The following is a 22,885-nucleotide window of genomic DNA, read 5'->3' on the forward strand; positions in this document are numbered from 1 at the left end:
GTTGGGGGCGTTGTTAGAGCGCCGCCTTGCGGATGGGGCGGGGAGAGCGCTTCGGTTCCGCCCCCGTGAGTGACGTCACTTCCGATCGGACCGAGCAGGGCCCGGTTCCGCGGTCCCTTTAAGGCCGGAGCGGCGGTACCGAGCCATGGTGGTGCTGCCGGGCGGTGCGGCGGGGCGAGGCTCCACCGAGCCCTTCCCGTGAGTGTGGCGGGGCTGCGGGGCGCTCCGGGTGGTGCTGCTGCTATGGCTGGGGGCGGCTGGACCGGGCTGTCAGCGGCCGCTCCCCTCCGCCGGTACCGGGCCTGAACCCGGAAGGCCGCTATGAGGGCCTGGGTCTGGTTGGGCTGCGGCCTGTCCTAGCGCTGTGCTAAAGGCGACCCAGCACAGGCCTGAAGGGAAACTGCTGCTGCTGCAGGGGGTTAGATAGCGAGCTAATAGGCAGCGAAACCTCCCGTGCTCTGCTGGGCTTCGGTCGGCAATGAAAGCAAAACCAGTTGCTGTAGGTGCTTCGTGCTGATCTCGGTTGAACCTTCGTGTTAAATCCACCCATTTACGATCGTTCTTATGACTCTCGGTGTCTCACCAACACCCTGACTGCGTAACCGTGACTAATAAAAGCCTCGGTGGAGCTCAGGGTTGTTGCCTTATTGCAGCCGTGGTGCTGGAGGCTGGTTAGTTTGCATTGCTTTGCCGTCTCTATGGGCCCCGGGGGTCTCAGGAGCTCAGCCCTTCTGTCACATCCCTGTAGGAGGATTGAGGACTGCCTGCCGCCGCTGGAAAGCTCCCCGTCCAAACGCTTCTCTCCCTCCAAGAGGAAGCAGTACTACATCAACAAGGCCATCCGCAACTCCGACCTCATCCCTAAAGCCAAGGGCCGCAAGAGCCTGCAGAGGCTGGAGAACAGTAAGGCCTGGGTGGCTGCAGGCTACCCCCCAGCTCCTTACACTGCCTGCAGTGCCTTCTGTGAGGACCCTGCCCCCAGACTCAAGGGCTCTGCTGTTGCTTTCCTCCCCAGCTCGCTACTTGATGACGCTCCTGGAGCGAGATGAATGTGGCAGCAATGAGGCAGAGCCTTCGCACTCTGCCACCCCGAGCATCTTCACTGAGGCTTGCAACAACGAGACCTACGTGGAGGTAGGATGTGGCTGCCTGTCTTGCTGCCCCTCAGTGTGTGGAGTGCTTGTAGTGTGCTGCCCCAGACAGAGGGGCTGCTTGCATTCCACTGGGAGTCCATACGTGTGTTTAGCCTGGCATTGGGTGCTTTGCTTTGGCTGGTTTGGGGTCAGCTGCTGTTCCTGTTGTACTTGAATTGCTGCTGGGAGCTCCTTTGGGCAAGCTGCAGAGGGTAATCTTGAGTGAGCTGCAGCACTTCCTCCTCACCAGGCCTCTTGCCAAACAGCTCGGTTGCTCCATACAGCCTGGCTGGTGTTGCTGCACCTCCTCCATGACCTCGTCTTCTGAAACTTGGCACCTCCGCTGCGTTAGGTGTTCAGAGTTCTGGCTGCAGGGCTATCCGTGTGGTCTCTGTGCACTCTGGGTGCTCTTCCACTCTTACTCAATCCAGGCTTAGAAAGCCTGATGTCTATCTGGCTGCGTTGCGTGGATGGATGGGAGCTGTCATCACTTGGACTCCCTGCAGAAAGCCACCTTCTTGTTGGCTCTGAGTGCCAAACATCCATCTCCTCGAGGCACAGGCTTGGGCATTCTGGGGAGCTCCATGTGATGTCTGCATTGGGGCTTCATGCTTGTGTTGTCAGATCTGGAATGACTTCATGAACCGGTCAGGAGAAGAGCAAGAGCGTGTCCTGCTTTACCTGGAGGAGGAGGCCAGGAAGAAGCACAAGAGGAAGCTGCCCTTGAAGAGCAAAGAGAAGTGGAAAGGTGCTGGGAGGGGAAGCCGGGTGGGGAGAGCCTCTCCCTTCCCTCCCTTACGTGCACTTTGGGAAGGGTGCTTTTTCCTGAGGTGCTCCCTACATCATCCAGTCATGGCAGGGCTGGGCTACGACAGCGCCTGAAGGGATCAGGGGCATCATAAAACCCCATCATGAACCTGAATGGGAACTTGTGTGGGCCTGTTGTCTGGGGTCAGGCTGAGCACCTCAATGAGGTGATGCCACAGGGCTGCAGACCCTGTCTAAGACCCTTCTTTTCTTCCCTCTGCTGGCTCCAGAGCACCCTGCCTACACCCCCAAGGAGTGCTTCCAGCGCATCAGCCGCCGCCTGCGCTCCACCTTGAAGAGGGGCAGGATCCCCATGGTGAGCTGGGGACGTGGGTGGTGTGGGCAGTGCTTTGGGATGAGTTTTGCTGCTGTTCCTGAGCTGCGAGCAGGTGCTGAGCTCCTGGGAACACACACCTGCTCTCCTGTGACCTCTGGAGCAGAGCTTTGCTGGCAGCAGATGTTCAGCTCCCCACACAGAGAGGTTTTCCTGGGTTAGATGAGGTTTTCTGGGACTTATAGGTTGTTTTTAACCTGGTTGTTTCCCCGTCTCGGTTCAGTAAGTGATGGGGAAACCGAGTATGCTTGTGCACTGGAGCCGCAGCCTGATCTTAGGGGTCTTCAGACTTGTCTACACAGGGATACTTTGGAAGAACTCAATTGCCTTTTGAAAGGGGTCGAACTGCACAATGTACTGAGCAGGCAAACCCGTGCTGCAACACAGTGTCCTTGTGCCCAAGCCCAGGGTGCCTGGCTCCCTGCTCTATTCTCAGCGGTGCTGTTTTCCTGCTGTTTGTTTTCCATGCTCTAATTAGAGCCCTGTCTCTAAAAGCAGCCTCGGCTCCTCCTGCCTCTTGGCTTCTTCTCAATTTGCTCTCAACTGAGACTCTGCTGCTTCTCTCTGGGGTCACAGTGCTCTGAGCTGCACTCCAGCTGAACTTTGGCTGTCAGGAGAGGAGGAGATGGAAGGCTCAAGGCTCTTCTGGCTGTTCCTGCTTCATGTGTGAGGGATGATGCCAGCATTTGGCATGCAAACTGTTGAGCTGGCAGGGCTGGATTCCCTTCTGCTCTGGGCCTCAGTGCCACGTGCCTCCCTGCTGTCCTGCATGTAGCAGAGGATAATGGTTGGGATAGCCAAGTATTTGCTGGCTGAGTCTGCAGTTCTTCAAAGGCAAAGCTGTGGGGTATGGAGCTACCTGGGGCCAGGCAGCTTGGACATGGCCCACTGTCTTCCCTTCATGGGATTTGCCTTCTCCTCACTGATTCTTTTGCTTGTTCCTTGCAGGGGATGCTGGAGTGCCTGGAGGAGGAGCTGCTAACCTTCTTTTCTGTCACTCCACACTCCGTGTACACGGCATTGATGGACAACAGGTATCCCTGTGGTGGGCACACAAGGGAGGGCTGAGCCCAGAGCTCTTTGTGCTCCCACTGATCCTCGGGCTCCCTGGCACAGCTCAGGGAAGGGCAGTGCTGGTGTGAAGCACATCAGCTCTAACCCAGTCCCCTGCCTCCCCCCAGCTTTGAGCGACTCCTGCTCCACGCACTCTGCCAGTACATGGACCTCGTCTCTGCCAGTAAGATCCTCACGTTTGGTTTTGTTTGTTGTTTTTCCTTTTTGTTGCTATCTCCCCTCTCCAGCCCAGCTTCTTCCTCCCTGCTTTCCCCGGCCCCACCTCTCACTGCAGCTTGCAGATAACCATATTCTGCTTCTTCCATGCACCAGGCTACAATCTCTGGGCCAAGACTGTGGCCAGAGCAACTCTACCTCATGATGCCACATGCAGCAGTTCTTACTTTCCCTCTTGTTTCTGGGCTTGGGTGGCCCAAAGCAGCTCACTGTGCTCAGCCCCACTCACTGCCTCCTTCCACAGAGCCTGGTCCTGGGTTTCTATGTAGGTGTTGTTGCCACAGCAGGGGAAGGGAAGCTCTAGGCTCTGTCTTTGCAGAGTTAACTGCTTGTTCAAAACAGCATGAGAGCCTTGATAATAGGAAGCAGAGTGAGTGCCAGTGGAGGGGGCTGGAGGCGGCAGCTCCTCTGCAGGGCATGAAACAGAACCATAGGAACCCAGTGGGCTGCTGAGAGGGGCTGGGCTGTGGGTTGCAGCATGGTGTTAACTCTTCCATCTTGCTCCCAGGTTCGGATATCGAAGGGAAACGCCAAATGAAAGTGAGCAACAAGCACCACGTCTTCCTGCCCCCAGAGCTGCTGCTTTCGGACTACCTGGAGCAGTTCAGCTGACAGCAAGGGGCTGCCCTGCCCCACACTCAGCGCGCTGAAGGCTTTGCTTGCCCACTGATGGCCCCCGTGGGCCCAGCTCCTTGTGACCTGCACATGGGGTTCCGTCCCTTCCCTACTGCGTGGGCTGAGCCTCCCTGTAGGCACTGCAGTGTGTTGTGGGGCTGCAGATGGGTTCTGGCAGGAGCCACGCTTCCTGGCCCTGTCAGTGTCAGTGCAGCCCATGTGCTTTTAATGATGCCAGGCTTGTGGCATGCTGCTGGCCTGGATGCTTCTGGGATCAGCCAGCGGAAGCGCCCAGGGCCTGTGGGATGATGGCTCTGTGTTCTGACACCTCCATGGCAGCCGTAGCCCTCAGGCACTGCTGGAGCTGGCTGATCACAGCCCTGCCTGCATAGAGCAGGGCTGTTTTTAAGTGTAACATAGGTGTCTTTTTATGTGTATATTTGTATGGGGGGGCGGGAGGGGGGAGGGAAGGGAGAAGTGCTTGCCCCAGGTGTGTGCTCTGAGCAGCAGGCTGGGATGTGAGCAAGGGTGGTGCCTCGTGTTCGTGTGTGTGTGTGTGTGTGTGCATCAGGAACGGGCGGCATTCCTGCCGGGACAATAAAAATGTGGTGCTCCAATCATTTGTGGTCTGTGTGTTGGGGTTTGTTGGGGGGGGGGAAATGGAGGGGCCAGGGTGGGTTTGGGGCCTGCGGTGCGGAGTGAAAAGGGGACGAGGCTGTGTAAAAAGCAGTAAAAAATATGGAACGCTTCACGAATTTGCGTGTCATCCTTGCGCAGGGGCCATGCTAATCTTCTCTGTATCGTTCCAATTTTAGTATATGTGCTGCCGAAGCGAGCACGATATGCCCCACCTACACGGCGGTATATAAAGGCTCATATAGAAATCTTTTTTATAATAGGGTGAATTTTATAATTTACCTCACAAAAATTTTCGCCTTATTCACACTTGTTTTATCCATAAATCTGTCATTTTTGATGTTTTTTACCGCAGTTTTAAGACTTTTTTTCTATTCTTCGCACCGCCGGGATTCTGGGTAAGTCTTTATGCAAATCACCACCCGGCCGTAAGGACCTCCGTCTGGGCTGTCTTCAGCAGTGCCGGGCAACCCGCGGGGTCCTGACAGACGGCGCATGCGCGGTACCGCTCCAGTCTCCATCCCCGCTTCGGGCCTTTCCCCATCGCCCCCCGCCGCCCCCGGGAGGGTTGAGGGGTCTCTGCGATGGATTTAGCTTACGTGTGCGAGTGGGAGAAGCGGCCTAAAAGCGACCACTGCCCGTCCATCCCATTAGTGTGCGCCTGGTCCTGCCGCAACCTCATCGCCTTCACCACCGACCTGAGGAACGAGGAGGAGCGCGGTGCGGCCTACACCCCCCCCCCCACCCCCCATAGTGACAGCAGGCCCCATTCCCTGCTGCAGGCCGGTAACGGGGTGGGCTTCGTTTCTTGCTTCCTATAGATCTCACCCATATGGTTCACATCATCGACACGGAGCACCCGTGGGACGTCTATTCAGTCAACTCGGGCCATGTGGAAGCCATCACCTGCCTGGAGTGGGATCAGTCCGGTGAGCATGAGGCCTCATGGTTAACATCACCTCCTTCCAACCCCCTGCTATAGGCAGGGACACCTCCCTCTTAACCAGGTTGCTCATCCAGCCTGACCCTGTGCCAGCGTCTCACCACCCTCATAGTAAAGAATTTCTCCCTCATATCCAGTCTAAATCGACCCTCTTCCCGTTTAAAACCATTTCCTTTCCCTGCCCTTATAAAGAGTTCCTCCCCAGCTTTCCCCTTTCAGGTCCTGAAAGGCCACCCCAGCTTTCCTGTAGCTCCCCTTCAGGTCCTGAAAGGCCACTTTCCACAGTGGTTCTTTGTGATTCAATGTGATTTGGTGTTGTCTCACACCTACAAAGTGATAGGCTCCATCAGAGAGCTGCGTGGGGTGGCTTGATTCCTCACCTGGTGGTGGGCAGCACCCAGGGTTCTTACAGGGCTGTGTCTCTGCAGGCTCCAGGCTGCTCTCAGCGGATGCAGACGGTCACATCAAGTGCTGGAGCATGACTGACCACCTGGCCAACAGCTGGGAGAACACGGTGGGCAGTATGGTGGAGGGAGATCCCGTGGTGGCCCTATCCTGGCTGCACAATGGTGTAAAGCTGGCACTGCACGTGGAGAAGGTTCGTCATGGGATGGCTTGGGTCATTGGTGGGGGAGCTGGGAAACCCCTCTGTGTGTCTCTGCTCTGCCATGGGCTTCTTCTGTAGTGCTGGGCACGTCAGGCAGGGGAATCTTTCAAGTTAGAAAGCTTCCTAGCTCCAGCCTGAGAAATGCAGGTGGGGTGCTTCATTTCTCTTGTTTTAGTCAGCCTGTTTCAATCTCCATGGCTGTAAAATGGAGATAAAAGCACATGCTTGCCTACCAGTGGTACTCCAGTCGTCGAAGTAAGGAGGTTTGTTGCTGTAGGTATACGGAGACCAGCTGCTTGTTTTGAAGCATGTCTTAATTCTGATTCAAAAATGAGAAAGTCTGTCAGGTGCAGATTAACATCCTGCATTCTCAACTGTTAACTCTTCATAGTATCATCATAGTATCATAGTATCGTGCGAGTTGGAAGGGACCTTAGAGAACTCTTGCAGGGTACAGAAACATAATGGGGCTGTGCATTGTGTTGGGCAGCAGCTGGCACTGCTCATAGGGTAGATACTAGGGGAGAAGCACATCTCAGAGCTGGGTGTATGAGCTCGATGCCTGGGCTCCGTTTATCTCTGCTGACCTTGCTGCAGTGACTCAGAGGAGCAGAACTCTGCAGCCCTGGGTGCACTGCAGGCATCAGATGCTGACATCTTTGCATTGTTGATCTTCATTCGCAGTCTGGAGCATCAAACTTCGGGGAGAAGTTTTCCAGGGTCAAATTCTCTCCGTCGCTGACGCTGTTTGGTGGGAAGCCTATGGAGGGCTGGATTGCTGTGACCATCAGTGGGCTGGTGACAGTCTCCCTCCTCAAGCCCAACGGGCAAGTGCTGACATCCACAGAAAGCCTTTGCCGCCTGCGTTGCCGCGTTGCCTTGGCAGACGTCGCCTTCACTGGTGGGGGAAACATCGTGGTGGCCACTTCGGATGGTAGCAGTGCCTCCCCTGTCCAGTTCTACAAAGTCTGTGTGAGCGTGGTGAATGAGAAATGCAAGATAGACACCGAAATCCTACCTTCCCTCTTCATGCGCTGCACCACCGACCCTGCCCGCAAGGACAAATACCCAGCAATCACTCACCTGAAGTTCCTTGCTCGGGATATGTCAGAACAGGTGAGCACCTGCTGTTTAAAACAAGCAGGAATGAAGTGAATAACAAAGGAGACAGTTTATTCTGTGTTTGTTCCTCCTCTTGGCTTCATCTCACAGCTCTAGGAGGGAGCAATCATGTCCTGCAGTGATTCTCTGCTGGTTTTGGAGTGGCTGCTTGTTCAGCTTCATTCAAGCAGGCTGCATTTGAGAGGTCTGGGAGTATCATGGCTGACTGAAAAGGCCCATTCTTCATTAACCTGATTATGTGTTGCTTTTATTTTATGGCTCTGCCATTGGTTACTGTGGGTGTTTTGCTGGGCGATCCGAGGAGGTTCTGAGATATGAAGTCTTTCATCTTTGAGTCTTGACTTCAAAGCAGTCCCTCTCCAGAACACTTGGAGCTCTTGATCCATGTGACTCAATTTAGCAGCTTAACTCTATTTGCCAGGGTGAGGTGACTGTGGAAACCCAAGTGGTTCAATGAAGCTGAAAAACTCTTCTGTTCCCTGTGGTTAGGATGGAGTGCTGTGTTGGAGAACACAGTGTCTGTTTTGGCTTTGGAGTCAGTTCTTTTCCTGCCCTTTTCTTCACGTTTATTCTGTGATGTATGGGGCAGCATTGGCAGGTTACAGATCTGTGTGAGATGAGATCGTTAGTGATGTGAAGAAGCACAGGCTGTGATACCACTGCACAGTTCTGCCTCTCTTTCATTCCAGCTAGAGCCAGGGCCTTCTCCATTGTGTGTTGCTGATACAATCCTTTGCTATTCGTTAGTGGTGTACTGGCTAATTAGGAAAAAGAGCCTCAGAGCAGAGAAGGGAGAGGGGCTGAAAATACTACCAGGTAATGTGGTTCCCTATTGCGAATGCTGTGCCTACAAACAGCATGACTTTCCCTTCTACAGGTGTTGCTTTGTGCTTCCAACCAGAACAACAGCATTGTGGAGTGCTGGTCTCTGCGGAAAGAAGGCTTGCCTGTCAACAACATCTTCCAGCAAATCTCTCCTGTGGGTGAGTTCCAGCACCAAGGACTTAAGGAGTGTGGTGTGAATGAGGGTGGTAAGGCAGGGCCTGCAATCCATTATCACCTATTTATTTGTATTTCGGGTGTTCTCAGCCACACGCTCTGTTCCATCCCATTTCTTTGCATCTTAGGCAACAAATGAGATGGTTTCCAGGAAGTGGTTTACGGTTGTTACTTTCACTCAATAAAAGGCATTTTCTGTTTTGCTGTGCAACCGCTTTTCCTGCTGGGAGCAGAGCAAGCTGAGCCTTGTGAAGGAAGAAATGGTGCATTGTGGCTTCACTGAGCTCCCTTGCCTGCACATCTCTTCTACTTCAGTTCATATATAACAGCATCACACCTGTGCTGTTTGCTCTGCTGAAATGCAAAGGGTTCTTTAACATAAAGAATTGTCGATCGCCTCCAGCAGAGCCTTCCATCAAAACTGATACAGCGAAACGAGTCACTATTTGTGTGGTTACTGAGCTCAGAAGAACGTGGGGAGATACAGGGGAAATACACTGGTCTGCATAGAGAAGCGTGGGCAGAAGTCAGGGAGGGGCTCTGTTTTCTGACCCCTTCAGACAATGATGTCTCACTTTTCTTTCTCAAGTTGGAGACAAGCAACCCATGATCCTGAAATGGCGAATTCTCTCTGCAACCAATGATTTGGATCGTGTCTCAGCTGTGGCTCTGCCCAAGTTGCCCATCTCCCTCACAAATACTGACCTGAAGGTGGCAAATGACACCAAATTCTTCCCTGGACTGGGTAAGGAATCTCTGTTGGGTTTTTTTTTCCTCTTAAATATTAGACTTCTGCTTGAAACTCCTCTTCTTTGTCTTCTAAACTGTACCTGAAGGAAGAATTCACAACAGTTTCATTTCCATGGGAGGATTCATACCTCTGCAGTGCTGGGGTGGCCTCGAGGCATGAATGTACCTGCAAGCCCACAGCCTTTGGGTGCTGTGTTGTTGCCACGTGTGCTTTCAGTGTCTGTTTTGCTGGACAAGGTCAGGGTTATACCAGCATTTGCTTAGCTTTGGTTCTTATCTCTCCCCAGGTCTGGCATTGGCTTTTCATGATGGCAGTGTCCACATCGTTCATCGCCTGTCCCTGCAAATGATGGCTGTCTTCCATGGCTCTTCTTCCCAGCGCCCAGTGGATGAGCAGACTATCAAAAGGCAACGAACTACTGGGCCCCTGGTTCACTTCAAAGCCATGCAGCTCTCCTGGACGTCTCTGGCCTTGGCTGGCATTGACAGTCATGGGAAGGTAATGTGTTCTGTTATGTGGGCTGCTTTCCTGGGATATCTCTTCATTTCTCTAAATGGTGATGGATCATTCTGGAAAGCTCTGGGAATGTCATTTCCAGCTGTGTGACCCATGTTAAACAAGGCGTGATTCATCCCTTTACTGTAGGGTTTGTATCTTTGGGCCAGCAATGAGCTCCAGGTCACCCTATGTTGTGCAGTAGCTTTTGTGGAAAGCTTTCAAGTCCGTTCTTGATGGGGATTTTCCTTTGCCTCCTCCATTCAGCTGAGCATGCTTCGTATCTCCCCTTCTATGGGTCATGTGCTGGACATGAACACCTCCCTCCGCCACTTGCTGTTCCTCTTGGAGTACTGCATGGTGACTGGCTATGACTGGTGGGACATCCTGCTCCACGTCCAGCCCAACATGGTCCAAAACCTGGTGGAGAAGCTGCATGAAGAGTACACACGGCAGAGTGCAGCCCTGCAGCAGGTCAGCAAGAGTGGGAACTCCCTGATTCACAGCAGAGGGAGAGATCTCAGCAACATGGAGAGGGCTGCAACAGCCTGTCTGTGCTGTCTTTGATCGCTCTACTTAAGCAATGCTTGAGGTGTGAAGAACCACATTTGACACAGCGTTTGTTGTCACTCATCTCTATCTGTTGGGAAGTTCTGGTGAGCTGTCAGAGCATCCTGGGAGCAATAGGGCTGTTTGTACGTGAATCAAACAGCATTCACTATTCCAGTTGTTCACATGGCAGAGAATAAAGCAGTTTGTGAGCTGATCCTCATTCTACCTTCACACCTGAATGTTCTCTCGTGCCTCTGTCCCTCAGGTCCTCGCCACACGCATTGTTGCCATGAAGGCTTCTCTTTGCAAGCTCTCCTCCAGCACGATAGCCCGTGTTTGTGACTACCATGCCAAGCTGTTCCTGATTGCCATCAGCTGCACCCTGAAGTCTCTGTTGCGCCCACACTTCCTCAACACCCCAGATAAGAGTCCTGGGGACCGACTCACAGAGATCTGCTCCAAGATCACAGATGTAGGTGAGGGTTGCTGGTGATATCAGGCACAGCTCTCTGAAAGTCCTGCATCAGCTCCTTGTAGACTCAATGTGAAACGTCATAAGCTCACAGTTGCTTCCTGGGTTTGAGGAAGGGGGAAGTGATGTCTTTTTGCACCAGAGGGTGGAGTGTGGGTCCATCTCCTGACTGAACCACACGTTTTGTTCCTGTTTCAGACATTGACAAGGTAATGATCAACTTAAAGACAGAGGAGTTTGTCCTGGAGATGAACACGTTGCAATCTCTGCAGCAACTCATCCAGTGGGTGGGGGACTTTGTGCTTTATCTACTGGCCAGCCTGCCTAACCAGGTGAGAGAGGCTGGGCTTCCAAGAACGATCTTCATGAACCTCTTATACCTCTAACCTCCGTGGCATCCTCTACAAGCCTGTCTACTGTCCTGTAAGTGGAACAGCAGCTCCAACAGGCTGAGTTTAAGCCTCAACCCCCAAATGTTTCTCCCCTTTGCAGGGCTCTCCTGTGAGGCCAGGCCACAGCTTCCTGCGAGATGGAGCATCCCTGGGCATGTTCAGGGAGCTGATGGTGGTGATCCGTATTTGGGGGCTGCTGAAGCCAAGCTGCCTCCCTGTCTACACAGCAACCTCTGACACTCAGGACAGCATGTCCCTCCTCTTCAGGCTTCTGACTAAACTCTGGCTGTGCTGTGAGTGTTTGCCAGTTCCCTCAAACAAAAGGATCTTCCTTAATTTGGATTGTGCACGGTAGAAATAATTACAGGGGGTAACTCTGTAGTGTTTAGAAAGGGCAAGTGCAGCTGCCAGCTTTATTGTTCCCTGTGCTGCGTTGGCGGATGGAGGGGGGGGGAACTGCATCCACTTCTCTCCATCTGTAAATGAGATGTGTAAAGATCACGCTGGTTTTTCTCTCTTTCTGCTTCATTTTTCCATGCAGGTCGTGAAGAAAATCACATAACAGAACCAGATGATACCCTGATAGATGAATGTTGCCTCCTGCCCAGCCAGTTGCTCATTCCCAATATTGATTGGTTGCCTATCAACGATGGCATTATCAGCAAGCTGCAGAACAAACAGCTCGTCAGGCTGCAGTTTGGAAAAGCTCCTGGGCTCATTGGTCACACTGTCTCTTCCCAGTTTGATGCCTTTGTGAGGTACAAAGATCTGAAACAAATAGATGGTTTGGTTGGGATCTCTCCAGCTCTGAGAGGTCGTTGGATCTGGGATGCTTGTGCCACAAGAGGGTTTATTCTCTGTGCTTGAGTTCCCAGTCATCACTGAGTTATAAAGAACTGAAATGAGATGGCAGGAGGGGAGGGGGAAAGGTGCCCGTTTGTGTTTAGATTGATGTCAGCATGCCTTTGAATCCGGTGGCACTTTACAGAGCATGCAGTCAAAACCTGGGCCCCACTGGCCATTGAAATGCAGCTCACTGTCCTGGCAACAGCTTGTAGAAAGTGATACCCTAGTAACGATCCCGTTCTTCTTCCTGCATAGGGCACCTGGTCAGCCCAAAATTGATCATCTGAGAAGGCTTCATTTAGGAGCATACCCGACAGAAGAATGCAAGTCATGTACCAGGTAAGTGATGAGGGTGAAATCCCTTCTATGCAGAGAAGGTCTTGGCAGAAACTCAAACTGCCTTTTGTCATTCAAAAGCTCCCTTGGTCTCTGTTTACCATCCCGGCTGGCATCCCAGTAACTTGTGGTGTGATTTACGCCTGCAGGAGGAAATTCTGCTTCTAAATTAAGGGCTGTTCATTTATGGAGCTGCCGCTTTGCATTTAAAGAAAGCACTTGTGGGTAGGTTTCAGATATCCCTGATGTGGAAGACGAAGATCCTTAAGAGAGCTGACTCAGGATAGCTGCTACTATCATTGCAGCGTGGCTGTTCAATTTAAGCCTTAGCACTGTGCCTTGCAGAGTACCCACAGCTCAATGTATGGGGGTAATCAGCTCACACAGGCAAACAGAGCCCACAGAACAGAGCCTGTAGGGTCTTTATTGGTGACGAGAGCCTGGAGGCTGTTGCTGGGGAGGAGGCAATGAGTGCAAATGATGACAGCACCCACAGTGCTGGTTTGGGGATGATCATTCAGACTTCACTTTGCATCGATCCATCGACTCCCTGCTCAGTGTGTGACCAGAAGTGCCAGCATTGCTGCTTTGTTTCCTGGCCTTCCCATCTTTGTGCCAGGCTGTACCTTCCTTGTTTTCTTCCTTTCCAGGTGCGGCTGCGTTACGATGCTGAAATCTCCAAACAAAGTCACTGCTGTGAAGCAATGGGAGCAACGCTGGGTCAAAAACTGCCTGTGTGGGGGGCTGTGGAGGAGGATGCCCCTCAGCTATTCCTGAAGCACCTCTGTGAGGCATGGAGAAAGCAGTGGGTGCTAAGTGGAAGAGCTGGATGTGCTTTGGGAGCCAGGAGCTGCAGCCCTTGTGAGAACAGTGCCCAATGGTTGGCTGGGAGTGCTGATACCTTTTACTTACATTGGTCTTTCAGCTTCAACCCTAAAAGGAAAGGAAGGAAGGAAAGGAACTTTTGAGGGGTTCCCTTTAGGCTCCACCCTGTAAAGCTTTCCCATTGCCACCAAAGGCGATATCAGCTGGAAGCCAAAGGCCAGGGAAGGGGGAAACCTCCATGTGTCTCTGGGCTGACCAAGCAGAATGGCTGAGCCCTGCAGTCAGCACAGGCTGAGTGGTGATGGGGGGCTCTGAGGGTACACAGAGAATCTCCAAGGAGAGAGGAGCAAACTCTTGGTTCCTTGTGTTTCTCCTTTGCTGTGGGCTGCTTGGGAAGCATGGCGTGGGTCAGTCAGTTTCCTTCTGCATCTCCGTGCTTCGAATGAACTTGGCTCCTCTGATGGGAGCCTTCATCATCACATATATCTGTGTGTGCTGATGGATGGAGGAGAAGAGGCCTGAGGCTGCCTGGAGCAAACCCAGGCAAGGAACTCTGAGCTCTTTTGGAAATAAAAGTTCCCTTAATTTCGTACACAGAATGTTTGGTTTGTTTGCAGAACTTCAGCACTCTGTCATGTGACTTGGAAACCCAGGGCTGCTGATGCATCAGTGCACAAGAAAAGCAGGAAACTGGTGTGAATTGCACCTCTGTTAAGAAAGGAGCTGCAAACACTCGCAGAATCAACTGGTTTTCAACCTCCTATCAGGTTATTGTGGGCAGAAGAGAGAAGAGGCGGGGTGATGGAGGTGGCTGTGGGGTGATGGAGGTGGCTGTGGGGTGATGGAGGTGGCTGTGGGGTGATGGGGGTGGCTGTGGGGTGATGGGGGTGGCTGTGGGGTGATGGGGGTGGCTGTGGGGTGATGGGGGTGGCTGTGGGGTGATGGGGGTGGCTGTGGGGTGATGGAAGTGCCTGTTGGGGTTAAGTCTGAGTGCTTTTAGCAGCTCTGTGTGGGTACTTGGAGCCAATGTGGGGCCTGGCTGAGTTCCTGCTCAGCTGGATCCACCTCTGTGTGTCCTCTGAGACCATTTAAGGGAAGGATGATGCCATGTTGTTAATATTCATATCCCTCTGGGAGCGAGTTTTCATTTATTAGTGAAGAATTGAGCTGAGGGTGAAGAGCTCAGCCCTCAGCTCTGAGGTTTTGCTGCAGAGCTGGGCTGTGCCTTGCTGTTCTTCTTGTAATTAAGGCCAGTCGGGTGGCTCATTAGGAAACTCCAACTCCTTGTCAAGGGGGTTTTTCCCTGTAAGTAAAGCTTATCAGCATGGGACCTTGCTCATCTCCTTCCTTTGGAGGAGCACTTTGGGGTTATTTGATGTCTATGGCACACAGAGCTGCGTTCCTGCAGCCTGCCCATGCCATGTGCATGTGGGCAGTCCCTGCTCCAGTGAGCAGCATCCAACCCTGCCGTGCTGTGGGGTGCAGCATTGCTCCTTCAGGGTGCTCAGAGCAGTGCTGGGAAGGGAATGTGGGGTCCAACACCCAGGGATGGGGTCAGGGAGGGTGGGGACATGGGGCTGTCCTGGTTGTGCCACCTGCAGAGCTCAGCATCCCCCCCTTCCTTATCACTGCCCCCCACCCCACTCAGTGCAGTCCTACCTGCAGCAATTGGCGTTGCTTTATTGTGGTGGTTGCAATACAGATGTGTCCAGCAAAGCCTCCAGCAGTGCCTCCCCCTCCCTGAGCATCATTCAGCCCCCCTGGATCCCAGCATTCAGGATCCCCATCCCCTCTATGCCCAGCAGTGTGAGCTCAACGTGTGGCCACGTCCTCATCCACGTCCCCATCCCTGGAGGCCATGATGCTGTCGATCCATTCAGCATAGGGTGCAATGCGGGTGTAGATGGCCGGCTTCTTGTAGTTGCCACACACACGAGATCCAGCCGTCACCACCCCCTCAGCCACACCATTGCAGACCAAAGGACCCCCGGAGTCACCCTGTGGGGGGACAAAACTCATTGCTATGTGATAAAACTCATTGCTATGGGACAGAACTCATTGCTATGGGACAGAACTCATTGCTATGGGACAGAACTCATTGCTATGTGATAAAACTCATTGCTATGGGACAAAACTCATTGCTATGGGACAAAACTCATTGCTATGGGACAGAACTCATTGCTATGGGACAAAACTCATTGCTATGGGACAAAACTCATTGCTATGGGACAGAACTCATTGCTATGGGACAGAACTCATTGCTATGGGACAGAACTCATTGCTATGGGACAAAACTCATTGCTATGGGACAAAACTCATTGCTATGGGACAGAACTCATTGCTATGGGACAAAACTCATTGCTATGTGATAAAACTCATTGCCACGTGGCTCAGGCTGCAGCTTTGGCTCAGAGTCGCTGCCATCCCCCCCCACCAGCCTCTTCTCACCCAGGTTTGGGGAGCAGGGATCCCAACAGGGATGCAGCCCCATCCCACCCCACACCCCCATCCTTCCCCAGCATCCTCCCACTCCATTCCCAAGCCCCGCATGGGGTCTCCCTTTCCCCCTCCCCCTTCCCAAGGCTCCGACCTTGCACGTGTCCTTCTTGTGGGAGTCGGTGCACATCATCTTCTCGGTGATGGTGCGGTCGTGTCGTGTGCGATGGTTGCAGAGCTCTCTGCTTATCACCGGCCTTTGAACCTCTTGCAACCGATCCGGTTTCTTCCCGCTGTGAGTCACCGTCCCCCATCCCGCTGTATCGCAAAGCGTGTCGGCCGCCACCTCCCGGTCCTCGCGTTGAAATGGCAGCACCTGCACGTGCTCGTTCAGCTCCGCTTTCTCTTCCAGCTGCCACCAGCAGAGAAAGGCGATGATGGGGTCAGAAGGATGCGGCACAGAGATGAGCCCCCTCCTGCAGCCCCCAGGGGATGGATGGAGTCGTTCCGATCCGGCTTAGAACGGGATGCTCCGTGCGATGCAAAGGGACCGAGAGGAGACGGCAGGTGGATGCGGTTTGGGTGGTGGGGAGGGGGGGGATGTGGGAGGAGCCCACCTGGAGCAGCAGGAGATCGTCCTTGTTGTTATGGATGTTGCTGCCGGGATGGGAGATTTGTGCCTTCACGTTGTAAAGCCGCTTGTGGGGCTCCGGAGCTGTCAGTGAATGAGCACCGAGCAGCACCTGGAAGTGTTCATCTCCCCTGTGGGGGTTCAGCCCAATGAGCTGGGGGGGCTGCAGGGCTTGAAGCCCCCCCCCCCCCCATCCCCCTCTACTCACATCTGCTCGGTGCAGTGCGCTGCGCTCAGCACCCACTGCGGGGCGATGAGGAATCCCCCACAGACGTGCTTCCCATCCAGCTGCAGTGAGGCCATATAGGGCCGCAGGTGGGGTTGAGCCTCCCAACCCCTCAGGATCCGCCCCCGGGGCTGTGCTGGTGGTGCGGGATGGGGAAAGGCAGCGTTAGTTTGGGGGGGGGGGACACCGGAATGAGAGACCCCTTGAGACCCCTCCCCACACCCTTATGGACAGCAGTGGGGTTTCCTGACCCCACACGAGGTCTCCCTTCTCTAAGTGCCTCAGTTTCCCTCGCAGCCACCCCCAGTGTGACCCCAAGATGGGTCAGTGCCCACCAACCAAGAGCCCACAGCCCTCCTGGGGGCATCCAGCTCTGTTCCCATCCCAATCCCATGCTCACCATCTACCGCAGCCCCCAGCAGCAGCAGCAGGACGAGGACAGAGCTTGCAGCATTGCACGGCCCCATGGCTGCAGTGAGCTGCTCCAGGGTGGGGATAAGGGTTGGTTTTATATCCAGTTTGGGGCCCACGGGGAGGGCAGGAAGGGGAAAAGGAGGGGATTTCCAAAGCGAGGCGATGCCAAACGTGCTTTAATTTAATTCTCCGTTATAAAACAGGTCAAATATTCCCGGACAAACAAGTTTAGGAGGAAACAGCTGTTCCCAGCTGCCAGGTCTGGCAACAGCAGGAGGGGATTTCTGCAGCACTGAGGGGTTGGAGGGATAATGGGGTCGGGGTTCACCAAGCAGAGCAACACTGGGGTGGAGGTCCCGGGGAGGCCAACCCAACCCTATAGCACAGCCCTCACCCCATACAAGCCCATTCTCTGCTGCTCTGCGATGTTAAATGGAGCATTGAGAAGGGAACCTCTTGCTGGAACAGCGTTTGGTTTTCTGGCTTGTTATCAGTATTAAATCCCTTTGGGGTTTATTTCAGGCTACCTTGTAGTTGTCCTGAGCTGTGCCAAAGCCATCGCTCCGGAGTGTGAACCCGGCTATGTCTGTCCCCATCCACGTGGGGAGGGGTCGGTGCTATGGGAGCAGAACCTGACACCGGGATTTCTGCACTCAGGGTCCGGGCAGAGCGGCTTATCTGGAATGATTCGGGATTTAACGTTAAATACGCCAAGAGATTTTTACCCACTTAGGGTCAAAAATGGAACGGAGGCAGAGAACGTGGGGGCACCGAGCTGCTCTCAGATGCCTCGGCCGTGAACGGGGGGAGATATTGAATGCGGGAGCCGGGCTGAGCCTCGGGGCGGTGCGGGGGAGCGGCTCCGGGTCTGACCCCACTTGAGGGGAGCAATGGGGCTGGGGGGGGGGGGGGGAGGGGGGGGGGGGGTCCCTGGGCAGAGCGCTGGGGGCTGCGTGGGGGGGCAGGAGGCCGATGCCCTTGGGGGGGGGTTTGGGGTGGGATGGGGTCCCAGAGTGGGGTGGGAAATGGGGTCTCGCCGCAGCTCCGGACCCTTTGCAAAGCCCGGGGGACAGAGCCGCCTTACGGGGGTGCGGAGCAGCGCGGGGGGGGGGTTGGATGCGGCGCACGGTGGGGGACATAAAGCAGCACGGGGGCACCGCCTCCACTCGGTGCCGCCCCCCCCCCCTCCCCACCGATCCCTTTGTCTCACACCCGTCCCCCGCCCGCTCCCTTTACCCCCCCCCCTCCCCTTCCCCGCGTCCCCGCAGCGGTTCAGCGCCCCGAGAGCGGCCGGGAGCGGCGGGGCGGGGCGGGGGGCGGTGGGGAGGGGGCGGAGGAGGAGGAGGCGGCGGCGGCGGCGGAGGATACAGCCGCGTTCCGCCGAACAGCCCCGCGCTGCGGGAGCCCCGCGGACATCCCCGGCCCCGCCCGTGTCCCCCCCCCCAGCCCGGATTCCCCCCCCCAGGGGCGGCTGCAGCCGAGGTGAGTGGGGGGCGGTTGCGGCCGCGGGGACACAAAGGGCCGCGCCCCCTCCTCTCCAGCTCCGCGCCCCCCCCCCCCCCCTTCCCTTCCCAGCCCCCGCCCGGGGCTGCGGCACGGCGCTACGATCGACCCCGGCTGCAGCGGGGCTGCCTCCCTACCGCTCTCCCCCCGCCCGGTGCTGCACCCCGTAGTGTCCCTCCGTGTTGCCATCCCCCGGTACAGCCCCCAACCCCGGTACTGCCCCCCCTATATTGCCCCCCGCCCCCCCCCCCCTCCATCCCTCATTGCACTCAGCACTTGTTGGAAGTTTCTGGGAACTGAAGCTGGGGGGGCTCCCCGGGCCCCCACCCCCCGTTGTGCCCTGCGGGTGTCACGACCCCTCCCCACATCCCCTGTGACCCCAAGTCCCCCCCCGACCTGTTGCCACAGCCAACCCCCATACAGGACCCCTCCAGGACCATGATCTCCCCGAAGGACAAGGCCAAGGCTCCCAAGGACAGCATGACGCTCCTGCCCTGCTTCTACTTCGTGGAGGTACGTGTGGGGAGGGTGGGGGGCTGGGGGGGGGCATGTCCTCCTCACCCTGCGATGCCACCGTGCACCAAGATCCTGCTGTGCATGGGGCTCTGCCACCACCCGTGTCCCCATGTGTGCATCAAATGGGACCTGGGGGGATTGAAGGGGGGGTTACGGTGGGCAATGAGCCTTCCCACCCCTCCAACCCCCCCCCCCCCCAGCTGCCCATCGTGGCCTCCTCCATCGTGACGCTGTACTTCTTGGAGCTCACCGACCTCTTCAAGCCAGCCAAGGTGGGCTTCCAGTGCCACGACCGCGCTCTCTCCATGCCCTACGTGGAGAGCAGTGAGGAGCTCATCCCATTGCTCATGTTGCTCAGCCTCGCCTTCGCCGCCCCCGCTGCTTCGGTGCGTCCCACACCGCTATGGGGCCGGGTCCTGCTGCCTTTGGGGTTGCACTGAGGGTGGTTTTTTCCCCCCCAATGCAGATCATGCTCGGGGAGGGCCTGGTGTACTGCCTGCAGTCCCGGCTGAAGGGTCGCAGCGGCACCGAGGGGAGCATCAACGCCGGAGGCTGCAACTTCAACTCCTTCCTGCGCCGCACCGTAAGGTTTGTGGGTACGTCGTGCCACCGCCTCACCCAGGGCTTTGGGATTGGGGTGGGCTCACCCACCTTGAAGCTGGAATCCAACCCATTTGTGCTCCCTGTAGGTGTCCACGTCTTCGGGCTCTGCGCCACCGCGTTGGTCACCGATGTCATCCAGTTGGCCACCGGATACCACGCACCCTTCTTCCTCACTGTCTGCAAACCCAACTACACGCTGCTGGGCACACCCTGCGACGCCAACCCTTACATCACACAGGATATCTGTGCCGGCACCGACAAGCACGCCATCCTGTCTGCCAGGTACGTGCCATAGGGCAGAGCTGTCTCGTGCCCCACCGAGCACTGCAGCTCAAACCCTGTGCTCTCCTACAGGAAGACTTTCCCATCCCAACACGCCACGCTGTCTGCCTTCGCCGCTGTCTATGTGTCGGTGAGTGCGGAACGCCACGTGGCCGCACGGCGGTGGCTGAGCCCGTATTGTCTGACCTTGTCCTCCCAACCCCCTCCAGATGTACTTCAACTCCACCATCTCGGACAGCACCAAACTCCTCAAGCCCATCCTGGTCTTCGCCTTCGCCATCGCCGCCGGCATCTGCGGGCTGACGCAGATCACTCAGTACCGCAGCCATCCCACCGACGTCTACGTGGGCTTCCTCATCGGCGCCGGCATCGCCGCTTACCTGGTGGGTGCCACGGGGGTCGTGTGCCTTGTGCCACCCCGCAGCCCCACTGAGCTCAATCCCACCCCACAGGCTTACCACGCAGTGGGCAACTTCCGTGCCCCCACCGAGAGGGTCCCGGCTCCGGCTCCAGCCAAGGATGCTCTCCGTGTATTGACGCAACGTGGCCACGACGCGGTGTATCAGCAGAACAAATCAGTGAGCACCGATGAACTGACCCCACGGCTGGAGGAGGAGGAGGCGGCCGTGCGCCCAGTGCCACGCGACAAGAACTCGTTGGGCAGCCTGAAACGTGCCAGCGTGGACGTGGATCTGCTGGCACCGCGCAGCCCCATGGCCAAGGAGAACATGGTGACCTTCAGTAATACGCTGCCACGCGTCAGCACGCCGTCCATGGAGGACGCAGCGCGCCGCCACATGACCATCCACGTACCGCTGGACGCCTCGCGCTCCAAGCAACTCATCTCTGAATGGAAGCAGAAGGCGATGGAGGGTCGAGGGGGGGAGGATGGGGAGGAGGAGGTTCCCCCTGCGCTCTACCCCACGGTGCAGGCTCGCCCCGAGCGCACAGCGCTGGGCCCACGGGTGCTCCTTCCTCCCCGTCCCGGTGCCGCACCATTGGTGCACATCCCCGAGGAGAGCGCGGCGGGCGGCGGAGGAGCCGTGAGGGCCAAGTGGGTGATGGTGGCTGAGAAAAGCGCCCCCCGTGCGGCCAACCCCCCCCGGCTGATGCAGGTGATCGCCATGTCCAAAGCGCAGGGCGCTGCCCCCAGCACCCCAAAGCACTCGGAAACCTCCTCGTCCTCCACCAGCTCCGACTCGTCGCAGTATCGCTCGCCGTCGGAACGCGACAGCTCCAGCATCGTCACCATCGACGCTCACGCCCCGCATCACCCCGTGGTGCACCTCAATGCTGGGAACGGGCCCTGGGAGTGGAAGGCGGCCCCGAAAGCTGCTGAGGATGGATACGAGCTGGGAGAGGTGGGGAAGGAATTCCGTGCCTTCCACCCAGCCAAGAGTGCCGGCGTGTCGCCCGGCTCCTCACTGAGCGACGTGGAGCAGGATGAGCCGCGTTACGGGAGCCTGGCTGCCATCCATGGGGCACCTGGGGGTGCTGAGAGGGGGGATGTGAGTGAGGGGCTGCTGGGCGCTGCCAGCCGGGAAGCCACGCTGCGCAGGAAGGCGGCCGAGCGCGACGTGCTCACGGACTGCGATGCTGACGGCTTCTATAGGAAGATGCCAGCAGGGAGAAGGTTTAAGGACTGAGCCCAGCACCCCCATAACCCCAACCCTAAATCCAGGTGTGGGCCCGAGCACTTTGGACTTCATTTTTTTTCTCTCTAAAACAGGTGCTGATGATTCTTTTCTCTCTGGGAGGGGGGTTGTTAATTTATATGGCTGATGGTACGTAGGTCTGTGGGGTGGGGGAGCAGTCGGTGTTAAAGGGCTTTGGTGGGGCTGTGGGGAACGGCAGCACGTGGGTGTGCACATGGGGCTCAGTGCTGCGCTGGGGAGGGGGGGGTGCAGCCCCTATTCGTTCTATTGGGGGGGGGGGGGGGGGGGCTACGTGTCCACAGGCTGAGAGCTGGGCATGTGCAGCTGTATATATTGCACTGGGGAAAGTAGAGAGTGAAGAGGGGGAGTGGGGGTGGGGTAGGAGACCCCGGGAGCTGCAGGCTTTGCATTGGGCTGCAATGAGCTCTGGGGGCTGCTGAGCTGAACCCCGGGCTCTGAGGCTCCGGATGGGGCCGGGGTTGTAGGTGGGGAGGGGGGGGGGGGGGTCGGAGCTGTGAATGCATCCATCGGGCATCAGCCGCTGTGGTTTGAGAAGTGAATAAACGTGTGAACGTGGCCCGGGTTGGAGCTGCGATATGAAGGATCCGGAGGGGGGGGGGGGGGCTGGGATGGGGGGCGTCCCGCGATGGCTTCACCTTGTGCTGAGCACGAGGTCCCCCCTCTGGGCTGCGGAGCCGCCCGGCAGCAAAGTGCCATCGCTGCAGTTTCCATCCCCGTTGCTGTGGTAACGGAGGGGAGATACGTGTGTGCCGAGCTCAGCTCCAGCGTAGCACCAGCGCTGCGGTGGTCCCCGCACTATCCTCATCCCCCCCCACCTTCCTCCTCCTCCGGGGGGTTATACGGGGGGAGAAGCATCATTCGACCCCCCCCATCTCCATATGGTGGTGGCAGAACCCCACGCGACCCCAGCCCGGCGCTGAGCAGCAGCTGCTGCCGTTTGTCGCAGCCCATAAACCGGGGGGGGGGGGTTGGGGGGGTGTAGGACCCCCGGTGCCGTCACACACACACCCGGGGGGGGAGGGGACAGCAGCGATGCCCCCCCCCCAGCTCCAGCCCCGCGGTGATGGGAAGATGGCCCTAAAGCGCCGCTGCCAATTGGATTAGCGGTGGAAATCCCGCAGCCTCCGCCTGGCAAACATATGGATTATCCGCCATCACCCGGCGCGGGGCTGGAAATGAGCGCTGGGATTAACGAGGGGGGGGTCACTCCCAAAGGGATACCCACAAAAGGGGGGTGGTCCTGGAGGTCCCCCCCCCCCCCCCCGCCTTTGTGCACGCGGTGACCCCGCGCTGTCCCCATCCCTCGCGGACCTCGCTGTTCCTATAGCAACCAACAGCCCCCCCCCCATCCCCAAAAGGCTGGGAATGCCGGGGACAAACCTCATTAATTAACCGCCCATCGCTAATTGCTCCCGGCAACGACGGCTCCCATTGAACTCAGGG

The 22,885-nt window shown here is 56.6% G+C and overlaps 4 protein-coding genes and 1 non-coding gene across 7 annotated transcripts; 3 read left to right on the forward strand and 2 right to left on the reverse strand.

Annotated features, from left to right (window-relative positions):
• Window positions 1–47: 47 nt before the first annotated feature.
• On the forward strand, window positions 48–4,794 carry R3HDM4 (R3H domain containing 4). Of its 2 annotated transcripts, XM_072357512.1 has the most exons (8): window positions 48–198; window positions 749–903; window positions 1,016–1,134; window positions 1,758–1,881; window positions 2,171–2,256; window positions 3,223–3,308; window positions 3,456–3,511; window positions 4,073–4,794. In XM_072357512.1, the coding sequence occupies exons 1-8, from the start codon at window positions 146–148 to the stop codon at window positions 4,174–4,176; spliced, it is 783 nt and encodes a 260-aa protein (XP_072213613.1). In that variant the 5' UTR covers window positions 48–145; the 3' UTR covers window positions 4,177–4,794. The 2 variants fall into 2 exon arrangements, with proteins under 2 accessions (XP_072213613.1, XP_072213614.1); XM_072357513.1 differs by lacking the exon at window positions 3,456–3,511.
• Window positions 4,795–4,911: 117 nt separating this feature from the next.
• On the reverse strand, window positions 4,912–5,018 carry LOC140262981 (U6 spliceosomal RNA). The gene has a single exon (XR_011905884.1). It is a non-coding gene; the product is annotated as a U6 spliceosomal RNA (small nuclear RNA).
• Window positions 5,019–5,302: 284 nt separating this feature from the next.
• On the forward strand, window positions 5,303–18,798 carry MED16 (mediator complex subunit 16). 2 transcript variants are annotated; one of them, XM_072357438.1, is made up of 16 exons: window positions 5,303–5,535; window positions 5,637–5,744; window positions 6,187–6,356; window positions 7,050–7,481; window positions 8,365–8,470; window positions 9,076–9,231; window positions 9,524–9,735; window positions 10,000–10,206; window positions 10,550–10,760; window positions 10,955–11,088; window positions 11,249–11,441; window positions 11,690–11,906; window positions 12,250–12,333; window positions 12,981–13,922; window positions 16,004–16,158; window positions 18,774–18,798. In XM_072357438.1, exons 1-14 carry the CDS (start codon window positions 5,400–5,402, stop codon window positions 13,105–13,107), a joined length of 2,493 nt encoding a protein of 830 aa, XP_072213539.1. In that variant the 5' UTR covers window positions 5,303–5,399; the 3' UTR covers window positions 13,108–13,922; window positions 16,004–16,158; window positions 18,774–18,798. The 2 variants fall into 2 exon arrangements, with proteins under 2 accessions (XP_072213539.1, XP_072213538.1); XM_072357437.1 differs by lacking the exon at window positions 18,774–18,798 and adding an exon at window positions 17,066–17,137.
• LOC140262835 (complement factor D-like) lies at window positions 14,639–17,072 on the reverse strand. Its single transcript, XM_072357441.1, has 5 exons — window positions 16,849–17,072; window positions 16,431–16,584; window positions 16,209–16,353; window positions 15,746–16,003; window positions 14,639–15,153 (listed from the first exon to the last, which is right to left on the reverse strand). Exons 1-5 carry the CDS (start codon window positions 16,913–16,915, stop codon window positions 14,968–14,970), a joined length of 810 nt encoding a protein of 269 aa, XP_072213542.1. The 5' UTR covers window positions 16,916–17,072; the 3' UTR covers window positions 14,639–14,967.
• On the forward strand, window positions 17,891–21,660 carry PLPPR3 (phospholipid phosphatase related 3). The gene is made up of 8 exons (XM_072357440.1): window positions 17,891–18,344; window positions 18,774–18,878; window positions 19,082–19,267; window positions 19,348–19,477; window positions 19,571–19,766; window positions 19,839–19,896; window positions 19,976–20,149; window positions 20,219–21,660. The coding sequence occupies exons 1-8, from the start codon at window positions 17,979–17,981 to the stop codon at window positions 21,410–21,412; spliced, it is 2,409 nt and encodes an 802-aa protein (XP_072213541.1). The 5' UTR covers window positions 17,891–17,978; the 3' UTR covers window positions 21,413–21,660.
• Window positions 21,661–22,885: the final 1,225 nt, after the last annotated feature.

Source organism: Excalfactoria chinensis, chromosome 26, assembly GCF_039878825.1.
Source record: "Excalfactoria chinensis isolate bCotChi1 chromosome 26, bCotChi1.hap2, whole genome shotgun sequence".
NCBI classification, from domain to species: domain Eukaryota; kingdom Metazoa; phylum Chordata; class Aves; order Galliformes; family Phasianidae; genus Excalfactoria; species Excalfactoria chinensis.